This window comes from Humulus lupulus, chromosome 7 (genome assembly GCF_963169125.1).
Source record: "Humulus lupulus chromosome 7, drHumLupu1.1, whole genome shotgun sequence".
In the NCBI taxonomy this organism is placed as follows: Eukaryota; Viridiplantae; Streptophyta; class Magnoliopsida; order Rosales; family Cannabaceae; genus Humulus; species Humulus lupulus.
Window position 1 is genome coordinate 65,774,605 of NC_084799.1, and position 11,786 is coordinate 65,786,390.

The 11,786-nt window shown below is 32.2% G+C and overlaps 1 protein-coding gene and 1 long non-coding RNA gene across 2 annotated transcripts; one reads left to right on the top strand and one right to left on the bottom strand.

The window, feature by feature from the left end:
* Positions 1 to 597: 597 nt before the first annotated feature.
* Positions 598 to 4,782, bottom strand: LOC133789686 (uncharacterized). Its single transcript, XR_009873662.1, has 6 exons — positions 4,471 to 4,782; positions 4,123 to 4,364; positions 1,370 to 1,454; positions 1,185 to 1,280; positions 1,027 to 1,087; positions 598 to 941 (listed from the first exon to the last, which is right to left on the bottom strand). It is a non-coding gene; the product is annotated as an uncharacterized LOC133789686 (long non-coding RNA).
* A 4,393-nt stretch (positions 4,783 to 9,175) lies between these two features.
* LOC133789687 (non-specific lipid-transfer protein 1-like) lies at positions 9,176 to 10,182 on the top strand. Its single transcript, XM_062227462.1, has 2 exons — positions 9,176 to 9,612; positions 9,894 to 10,182. The coding sequence occupies exons 1-2, from the start codon at positions 9,257 to 9,259 to the stop codon at positions 9,901 to 9,903; spliced, it is 366 nt and encodes a 121-aa protein (XP_062083446.1). The 5' UTR covers positions 9,176 to 9,256; the 3' UTR covers positions 9,904 to 10,182.
* Positions 10,183 to 11,786: the final 1,604 nt, after the last annotated feature.

The following is an 11,786-nucleotide window of genomic DNA, read 5'->3' on the forward strand; positions in this document are numbered from 1 at the left end:
AAATCACATGTATTCATATTACTAGTAGACCATAATTGCAGTAATTAATCTAAAGATTCCATAACTTTATTTTACTGCGAACTATTCAAGTTCATTTATCTCAAACGCAATCCTCATGTACCAATATGTGGTTGAGATCACATATATAAACTTAGGAATTTTTTTTATATTTACTTTTTATTATCATATAGTAATATAGTCCATAAAATATATACATAACAAATTCAATTTATTTATTTATTTCTTAAAACAATGTCTGCTACATATGCTTTCAGGGCACAATTCCCAACATCGCCTCCCAGGGGCGACGCATTGTCGATGTCTCTGACTTTGCGCTCCAAAATTTATCTTGAAACATCCTCAAATGCTCCCAAACTTATTGGGTACTCTTATATGCTCAAAATAAACATTTTGAACCCAAAACGATGATTTATAAATGCTTATAGCTGAAACGATGATAATGAATGAACACATGTGAAATGCTTAAAAAAAAGTATAGGAATGAACACATGCATGACCAATGAGTTCGTGATTTGAAAATGCTTCCATAAATTTCAAGAAATAAATCCCACAATCGACCCCATTGTCCTGTGTTGGGACATCTTTAGCGAATTCTATCAGTAGATTTGCAAATTAAAAATTTGGTCCAAGTTTTAGGGCAGAAGCAAGATCGAACAGTCCATCCAGAGTAATAAGATGAGGTGCACATGCAATTCAAATGTGTTAATAATGAAATTTAGATGCAATGTTAATACATTCTTAAACATTTACAATAATTGTGATCCAAATTCACTTACCATCTCCAAAGTTGTCTTCAAGCAGGCGTCCTTGTTTCTGTCCTACTTCATTGAATCATATATCAACACCTTTTCTTTCACGGTGTCGATGTGTGTCACAAACCAATAATCACCCAGTGCTTTGGATATTATGGGCACCACCATCTGTAAATGAACGAGGAAATTTGTATATCAACTACAATTTTATTGATAACAATTACATGAAATAAAATATTACTAGGACGCGAACCTGTTTAGTCACCACAAAACATTTATTCTCACTCTTGTTCCTTAGAGAACTTCACAACTGACTTTGCCAAGCCCAAATTTGCATTATAAATAGAAGAACAATACATTAATCAAGTTAGTATACATATAAAACATTTACACAAAGAAAAGTTGACTTACAGATACACAACAAGGCATGAACCAAAACTGCGGAACACCCTTCGGTGAGGTGGCACATTCATTCAACGTGGGGATGTGGGCATATCAGGTAGCCACCTACACGCAATTGAAACTCATAGAAGTTAGTATTCAATATTATTTGATTATTCACATGGAACAAAGTAAATAGAAAAGCAAGTATGTACTGTGTCCATGATCTGCATCTTTGGTTTTAGGCATGCCATTTTGGTCCTACTAATCTCAAGCTTCCTAAACTTGACCAACGGGTATCTGCAAGCAAATTAATTAATAACAAGGAAACAATTCAACATGGTAAACGAAATGAACCAACTTATGTAAGATTGGAAGCATACAACTTAGGCAGATTATCTCCAAATACAAACGGGGTCACTCTGAATTCATCAGAGTTTGTTTTTCTCCTTAAATTTGTGAATGGCATCACTACTATTCCATTACTACCCCATATCTTAAATGCCTTAATGTAGGAATTTATGAAAACACCAAACCCAAGATCTGGAAATTTTTCACGGGAGGTCTGTGATTGTGCTATGGCCAGGGACTCAAGTTCCTCATTCAAAGCAATCTAAGAAAATTCTCCATAAATATTAGTTGTTTTCCCATCAATATTTGTAGCATCCTCCACAATTTTCTTACTCACAGAAAAGTTAAGAGACTATCCTGAAATTTAGGGAGACCTCCCAGCAGTTTCCTTTGCAATTTTGATCACTTCTTCAAAATTTTATGTTTCCTTGTCCATTAGAGTGGGAGCCACATGATTAGGATGAAGTGGGATATCCACCTTCGTAAGATCATCTATTCCATCTTCACTAGATGTCGAATTATCTGCTAGATCATCCTCATGATCCCCCAAATTCTCTGGAAGCCCATGGCTTATGTCATCCTGATCATCATCTCCAGAACCTCATCATCTCCTTCCGAGGAGTGCTCATACTCAAAATCATTCACCATCCAACTCCTCCTCCTTCTCCTCCTCGTAGTAGCCTCAACCTTATTCTTTAACTTCTCATCATTCAGTTTTTTCTCCAAAATCTTAAGCACAATTTCCACCACAGATTGCTTAAGGTTGGTGATAACTATACAAAATAGAGTTATTTTACCATATTTTATATGCTAATTGTTGCTTAGTTCTTGAGTTTTTAATTGATTTGCTAAGTTTTTAAGTAATTTTTAATTTATTGGATTTATTTTGATTTTATATATTTTTGTGTGTTTTTATAATTATTTTGTTGTAAAATGTTGTAGTTAATTGTTTGAATTAATGTTGTTTAGTTTGAGGTCAAAAATCTAGTTTTATTGAACTTAAATGCTAAATTAAATTAAGTTATAATTAATATTTTTAAAGAATTAATATTATTTATTTTATACTTAAAAATATTTGATTATGACTTAATTTATGTTTGTTTTGTAGGAAATTGTTGTATTGTGGTGCTTGAAAAAAATATATATAATAATAAAGAAAATAAAATAAAGTTCTGATGGTAGGAGAATTATGGCAATTTTGAAGAGGAAAGGAAAATATGGCACATGAGCCTTCAGCCCACCAATGCAGGCCCGAGCCTCCCAGCTCCTCTTATCCTCCACGAAGCCCAGCCAGCGTGGCCCAGCTAGCCTCTGCCCCAGCAGCTCCATCAGCAGCAGCTTCCCAGGCCCATCACCTTCAGCAATCCATTCGGCCATCAGCAGCAAGCCTCTTGCCCACGCATGCTCCCAGCCATGAGCACCTACACGGTCCAACAGCCCAGCCGTACACCAGCCAGCCCCCCTGCACCATTTTGAGCCCAACAATTGTCCAATGTCCCCTTGTCCCCTATGATAAAAAATGCCATTTTTTTACCTAATCTTTCCACATATTTCACCATAATATCATCATTACACCATATAATTTACCCATATTTGTCATACTATAATTAATTTAAATTGATTATTTTAATACTCTTTTTTTGGCTATAAATAAGAGATTTGGGAGTGCATATTTGAGGGGGAGGTTACACTACACAAGTTCTACACTTTCAAACCTCTCTATTCTCTTCATTTTTTTCTTCTTTTTGGTTAATTTTCTATGTACTTTTAGATGAACAATTTGGGGGTTTTCCTCCAAATTTTCCTAAGTTATGTTTGTATTTTCTATTCTAGTTATGAGTTTCTAATCTTTTTAAGATTATTAATGTGATGATGAAACAATATGTAACTAAATAGTATTTATTTTGTATGTTTATTTCCCATTTGTGCAACAAAGTTTATGAAATTTTCCTCTTCAAATATCTTCTTTCATCTTAAATATCATGTATTTTTTATTGTTAGCACATATTTACACTTTGTTCTTCATTAGTGCAAAAACATAATATTCTTTGTGTAAGATGTGTCATTAAATTGTACACATCTAATGCTTAGAACAATAATATTATGTTTTGACTTATAAATAATGTTCATTAATTTATTTGTTATTTCATTAGATGGATTTGCACTAAATGCTTTGAAATTATAATTTTAAAAGTGAAGATAAATCCTATATTTTTATAAAAACTTGTGCTTAAATAGAATATCTAATTTGAATAAATGATGGTTTGATTAATTTCTACTATTACTAAAACTTGGAAATCATTGTACTTATAAATATTATTAAATTTATATTTTGTGGATTCTATTATCTTAATAATCTTTCTTTTACCTTCTTGATTTCTACAATTAATTTAAGCATATATATTATCTTTAATTTCTTTATTATTATATTTTATTTTATTTTCATTATACAAAAATCTCATCAATCTTTGGAGCTAGGTTAGAATTTATTAATTTTTGTTTAAAATAATTCTCTTTTATTTTAAACAACACATTTGGATTCAATCTCGTGCTTATATGAACACTATATTTCATATACGATTCGTGCGCTTGTGAGTTATAAATATTTAAAACATACCCGTTTTGGGTCCATCAGTTGGCAATCTCATGTCGCAGTTAACTTGAAATGTCTTTCTGGAATTGGTCTACACTTCTTTTCATCTCAGAATGGTAAGCATCAAATTTCTCCTCCTTGGACCTCATTTCCTCCCTGAGGCTGCAACAGTGTGTGATAGAGGTTGATTCATATTTTTGGTTGAATGCACCACCTAGTACTTGAATAGAAATGTGTGGCTTTTAAAGTGGTGTAGAAAGTGGAATCTGTTTCAATAAGATTAACACATAGATTAGTATTTTAGGAAAAGTGTTAGAGACAAAACTTTGTTCACATAATCCATACACACTTGAGGAATAGAATATAACTTACACTTCCTCCGACATGACAATTCTTCTTTGACACAAAGCCAACCAGTCTCTTCACTCTTTGAACATCCCAAAATTCAATTGGACTAACACTTCAGCTCACATACCCATGCTTCCACCGAATGTGATTCCAATAGTATAGTTACAACCAATATTTCAAGAATCATAAATTGAATCATATAAAATAATCATAGTACTTGAGTTGAAGGGATTGGTAATAATAAATATTACTGAAGAAAGAATGTGCAGCCATGTGGGTATTTGGACTTGGTTTTCCTAGGGTCATTCAGCATGTTGATCAAATCTTTCACGAACTTCTTCATGAAATTGAACACAAAGGTGGCCCAATTTAGAGCCTTTATCTTGTCAACTTATTTCAATATGGTCTTTAATTCTCTTATCACATAGTACCCTGATGTAAGGCACAAGAAAGTACCTAGAGCAGCATCATAAAATGGATCACAAAAAAATTGTCTACCTCTTTAGTGCTCAACTTCTTCATTAATGTGGATACTTTTATCTGATGTTTATTTCCCGCCACGGATTCCACCATTTCAAAAACATCATCACTAAGTATTAATGGATCAATCAGTGCACCACCATCTTTGAAATCGACAATTTCTTGAAGGGATTCAACTGTGACAAGGTAAGTCACCCCACCAATGGTGAGATCCATAGTCTCGGGGTCTAAGCGCTGAAATAGGTACCACATCAAATGTTCCCTGACTGTGGGCACCTCCTTGAAGAGGAGAGAACCAAAGCCTATATCCTCAATGACTTTCTTTTGTAGATCATTCATTTCTTTGGCAACATTTACGTTCTTATCACTGGGGCACTAGCACTGAATTGTGCCATGTTTTTTCACATCGACCTTAGCCTCAGTTTGTTGAGTTTGTTTACACTGCTTGTTGCCTTTTGCTATCTTAGTTTTTACCCTACTTGCAAGATGAGAAATAAGTAAATCTAAAGTATTCTTGTCAAGCCCTATTCAACCTGGGACAAAACATATAAAAAATACGGTGAACACCACCAAGTGCACGTACATTTAGATACACATAACAGAAAATTGAAATGTATATCCAACTTACTTCATTTGTAACTTTCTTCTTTCTTTTTTTGCACGCTTGTTGGAAATGTCCTCATTTTTGTCATTTGATTATGACTTTCTCTTCTTCAAAGACATTCTACCAATTTTGTGCATATTCAATAAAAGCGGTCAATAACTCATAATCATCATCATATTGCTTCACTACGTTTATAAATCACTCATCTTAGGAAAAATACTAAACATGATAAGAACATGGCAAAAAATTAAGACTGCTACCTAAATTAAATAGAAAATTGTGCTAAATACACAATAATACAAAGAATTGGAAGATATAATAGACATTGCAGCTTTAGATCGGAGAAAGAACAAAAAAGAATTGATTAGCTACTTAATCACTATTATCATGTATGTAACACTATAACATGGCTACTTAACAATACTTTTGCATGCACTCTAAAAAAACACTTTCTGTATATTCTTTTTTATGAATTATGAATGCACTATCTACAAACAAAGTCATTTTTCTAGAAAAACATGAATGCACTATTTACGAGGTTATAAGAATATTTGTTACTCATAATTCTCACATATTGCTTCGGTAGACATTAAAATCACTATTCTCAGGTATGTAACACAAGAACATGGCTAATTAACACTACTTTTGCATGCACTCTAATAAAAAATAATGTATATTCTTTTTTTAAGAACTATCTACAAACATTGTCATTTTGCTAGAAAAATATGAAGGGGCTATCTGTGAGGTTATATGATTAGCAATTACTCATTATTCTCACATATTGCTTCGGTATGCATCTAAATCACTATCAGCAAGGTTAGATGAATGCATTATCATGCACATAGTATTATGAAGATTAATTACTAATAGTTCTCCAAAATTTCTTCGGTGTGCATACAAAACCCTTCTAGCAGTTATCTAACACACACACATGCCATATTAATAGTACTATTAGTTTTCCCTGCATTTTATTCAATAGCCATAATTTCTTTTGAAGAACCAAATAAAAAACAATAATTTAATCGGGCCTGAGAGTTAATTTCAATGAACCAATGACTGGAGCAAAGCACATGAACTATGTTACTACATATTTAATGAATAATTTTCATCAATTACAAAATTAAAGCCAAGGTTAGTGGCTTATTACGAAACTTGAACACTATTTTCCCCAAATTCAAATTTTTTTGACATAACATCAACCAAACTAAACAACTATAGCAGATTGATACTAAAATAATCTTGAACAAAATAAAAAAACCCAATGAAACCACGAACATCGTCAACTACAACCTAGAATAGACAACATCGCTAGCAAACTAAAAAAAACCCCAACTTTAATGGTGTGAAAAATGATCAAAGGATAAAAAATCTAAAAATTTCTCACTCGAAAAGCACAAAACCCAAATGAGATGAACCAACTCTTTTTTTTTTACTTTTTCATTCTTGTAATTGAAATGGTATCATCCATCAGAGAAAAAACTAGCCTTAACCCAAGGGAACAAACGAGAAGCACGATAGGTTGCCAGAATTAATCTCTTTTCAAAGCTTGATCATGACCGACCCCTTCCGCGACAGAGACATTAGACGAGAGCAAATTTGGGGTTTTTTTCTAATAAAAAAGGAAGAAACTGTAGAGTGGGTGAGTGATAGCACAGTGAGTGATGGTTTTTCTCTTCAACCCCATTAAACACTCTAATCATAACTGACACAACCATCTTTTCAAATTTGCCACATTGCAAAAAAGTAACCAGGTCTAAAAGTTGCACTTCAAAATACCCTTACCTTTGAAAATAAATATAACAAAAAGTTTAAACAATTAGCTTAACTAATAACCATTACATAAAAAAAAGTATTACAAATGGAAGGCCCAGATTAAATGCGACACCAGCTCCGCCAAAAAAAAAAAAAAAAAGCTTGAGGTTAACGTGTCCCATATATATATGCTGTAAATGAGGGCCAGTCCGGCGGCCCAGCACGGCTCATATTTTCGTGCCTCCGAAAAAAGTGAGTCGGGCCGGGCCAGCTTGTGTAAGAAAATGGGCCGGGCTGGACCGAGCCCAGATCGTGCCAGCCTATATTTCTAAAGTGGGCCAGCCCATTTTTTAAAATGGGCTTTTTTCGTGCCCTAAAAATGGGCCTCAAGTCAGCCAAAATCTGGGCCTAATTCGAGCCCACTTTTTTTTACCTGTTTTACTTTTTTTTCCTGTTTTACTTTTTACATATATATATATGTATATTTACTTAATTAACACAATAAAAATTCCAAATTTAAAAATAAAAATAAAATAAACATTGCCTCATTAAAAACTTTACCAAGAAAAGGTTTAAGAAATAAAATCTATAAAAATAGTATGATATTTTTACATACTATAAAAAAATGATAATATAATAATAATTTATTTATTTATTTGAGTTTAATTCGGGCTTTTTGTGTGCCGTGCTTTCGGGCTTTTTATATTCGTGCTTACGTGTCGTGCTTTCGTGTCGTGCCGTGCTAAGCCCGTGTCGTGCCTGGCCCGAGCCCATATTTTTTCGTGTCGTGCCTGGCCCAAGCCCATATTTTTTCGTGTCGTGTCATGCTCGTGCCTTTCGGGCTCGTGCCGGTTTCGTGCCGTGCTCGAAAGCCCGGCCCGTATTTACAGCTCTATATATACTACTACTACTGCTGTTTCTCTAATGACTTAATATGTTTTCATTATTTTCAATGTTTTCTGGAAGTTAGTATGAGTTGGATTTCAAATTATTTTAATTTTGGTTGTGTTTGGTAAAATTTTTGTTTTTGAATTTTTTAAACTAAAAAATTGAAATATTATTTTTATTTTTGTTTCTTTATTTTTTAAAAATAAAAATATGTTTGGTAATTATTTTTGCTTTTTGTTTTTAAAAACAAAAAATAATAAATGTGTTTGATAATTTTTATTTTTTTTAACAATATAAAATGAAGTATTGATTTAAAGAAGAGAAGAAAAAAATAAATAAAAGTCAAAATGTTTTAAAAAAAATTTGAAAGTTAAAAAAAATTCTATTTTCAAACTTTAATGAATTTTAATTAAAATTTTAAAAAATAATAAATAAAAATAGAGTCACTAAATTTTAAATATCAAATTTTTAATTAATTAAATAAAAAACTATTTTTTTAAATTTTACCAAACACACATTTATTATACATTATCCCATTCCTCGGAAGTGATGATCAGATTTTTTTAATTTTATTTTTATTTGTTGAGAGTTAGTACGAAAGCACGTGGTGCTTTTCTGCTGGTGCGAGTTATCAGTTCAAGTACTCAAATGGAGTCAAAGTGATTAAAGACTTTTCTTTCAGTCTTGGCCACCCACCACAAATGATCACTAGAATATATGGTTTGTCATTTTTATACATAGTAACCCTAATATGTATCAAATATCAAGATTAATAAACTAATAATCCTTAGCTATATAGTAGCTAAACACTTTACGCAACAAACTTTTCCACATAGTGAGGCACACCCTTTTGGATTTATACTACATTATCAAACCAAGAATTTTCAAATTACAAAAATACAAAACTTAAGAGAAAAAAATCTGCCACACTCCATTAAAACTTTGAATTATCTTCTCTTTAATTAGGCACAAGGAGACATCGATTCAATGGTCTCATCTGGACCAGTAGAGCTTGCCACTCTATATAAAGACAATGAACTATGCTCATTATTATCATATCACTATACTTATCAACTATAGCACAAAATGGTCCACAATAAGCTTACAGTAGTGGTGACAGCTGTGGTTGCATTGATGTTGGCGGCAGCTCCTGCCCGAGTGGACGCTGCGGCCAACATAACGTGCGAGCAAGTGACAAACTGGCTGACACCGTGCATAAGCTATGGCGTGTTCGGGGGAACGGTGGCGCCGGAGTGCTGCCAAGGCATTAAAGATCTGAATGCTGCTTACTATACAAAAGATGATATAAGGGCAGCTTGTAGTTGCATCCAGCAAGGCGCAGCTATGATCCCCGGCATCGACTATGATCGGATCAACAATATTGCTACCTTATGCGGCACTTCTTGCCCTTATAAAGTCTATCCTTCCACCGATTGCTCTAAGTATTTTTTTTCTTCATAAATATTCATTTATATACTATATTCATAACATATTCTTTTAATGCCTTGATATTGATACAAATCAATATCGAATTTTACATATTTTATTTTAAAATTAAAAATATGTGTAATATATTCGATATTGAATTGTTGTTACACCAATAACTATACTACCAACTTTTATGTTATGAGGACGATGATTATTAAAGCATATACTTAAATTTTTAAACTATAATACAGCGGTACTTAACTATTTATTGATGTGTTTTGATTATAATCTGCAGGGTGGTTTGAATTTGCTGTCGTTTTTTCGGTTCGAGAGTTCAATCAAATCTCTCGTCCCTCTTCAATGAAAAGTGATCAGAAAGTTGCATAATTATATAAATATACATGTAACGTATATTATGTTTTGAAGAACAAGTTGTTCTTATATTTTTAGATTTCTGTTTTGATTCAAAGTTAATAAATAAAACAGTTATCATTGTGGGCAAAGATGGCAAGGTACAATATATACTCCTATATATATGTATGAACATGTACGAATGAAATAAAAAATTACTTTTGCGATTGCGACATCTCTATTACATCAGTTATTTTTTTTCCTCTTATATTGGTGAACTTGGTTTAATTTAGCATGTTATTTTATTTATACACCAACTAAATAAACATGCTTGAGTATTGTCATTATGGAAATTCAATTTCAAAAGACAATAGCCTTGAAAAGGGAAAATAAAAATAAAATTGGAAGTTATTACAAATGTTTCTACAAGAAAAAAGATATTTTCCGACAACAAATATTTGGATTATTTGCAGCCATACATGTTGAGATTGGTTAAGTATAATTGTTAAGTAGTATTACACAATTTGGTGTAAATCACTTAACGGTCTTCACTTAAGTTAAAGTGAAAATATAAGTTTTTGTTGTAGGCCTTAATAATTGAATTGTATGGATCCAAAGTGATACAATAAGATATCTAAGCTTACCATAAAAGTTTGGAATCATTTTAAGGTAATTAAAAGTGATTTTGGGCACCTAAGGCAGTGGGAAGGCGACATGTCACCACCAAACTTAAAAACAAAAAACAAGACAGATGACATGTTGCCTGTCATTGGGTGACATGTCGCCTGGGGCTTAAAAGTCTAATTTTGTCTCCAAAATAATGTGTTTAAAAACTCTAATCCTATTTGTTATACTTAATGACAGTGCGTACACTATAAATGAGTCTTTTAGAGTTGAGAAGTATTGATCACACTTTTCAACTCTCTGTAGTTCTCAAAGATTATAAGTTTTCTCCAAGAAATTCATCAAGAAAGTGTTTGTCTTGAAAATTTCAAAGGCTTGTTTAATCTCAATTTTCTTTTCTCTTAAAAAAGGCTTCAAGCATCAATGGTGGGCTAGAAAATAAAGAATTTGGACAGAGATACTCCTCGTGTATGAGCCTTATGGTATTTTTGCTAGGAACGAGTTTCCTAATGTGCAGCAGAATAGTGATGGGTTGGCCCAGTGTACAACAAAAATTTTGTAACATTTTTAAACTACCTTTAAATATGCGGATCCATTAATATACATACATTAATCATAAACTAGAAAAGAATAAAGAACATACCTCTTGATGCATATCAAGTGTCATTGCTATCTTTTCGTAAAATAAAGATATTTCTATCCACGTTGCTCCCAGGTACTCACACCAAGATCTTCCACAACGTTCTCTATACCTCAAGAACTGTGTGAGCACTTAGAGAATAAATGATGGTATATATCTTATTCAACATGATGTACTCAATACATGAGATCAAGATAATAGGTCTGAGATTGGTTCTGTATCTTTTTCAGGGAGAGATAGAAAAATATCGTTCTTTTCTTAAAGCCAATAATTCAGTATCTTTTATTTTCTGATAAGTCTAACTTAAATAGAAAATATTTAAATCTAAAAAATAAATATGTAACTAATTTACAATTGATCTTTTATTTAATTAATTATCATATTAATGAAAATATCAAAAACTAACTTTTGAATTTTTCATTAATTAATTAATTAAATAAAAGTAAAAAATATATCCCTGATTTTTATATAGCTCACGCCACACATAGTCCTATGTGTGTCGTGCAGCTCCTTATAATTTAGGGATATGAGATTTTTCCACAATTATTTAATTATTTATTCAAACTACCTTAT

Coding starts and splice junctions, on each gene's coding strand:
- LOC133789687 (XM_062227462.1), top strand. CDS start 9,257: ATGGTCCACAATAAGCTTACAGTAGTGGTGACAGCTGTGGTTGCATTG.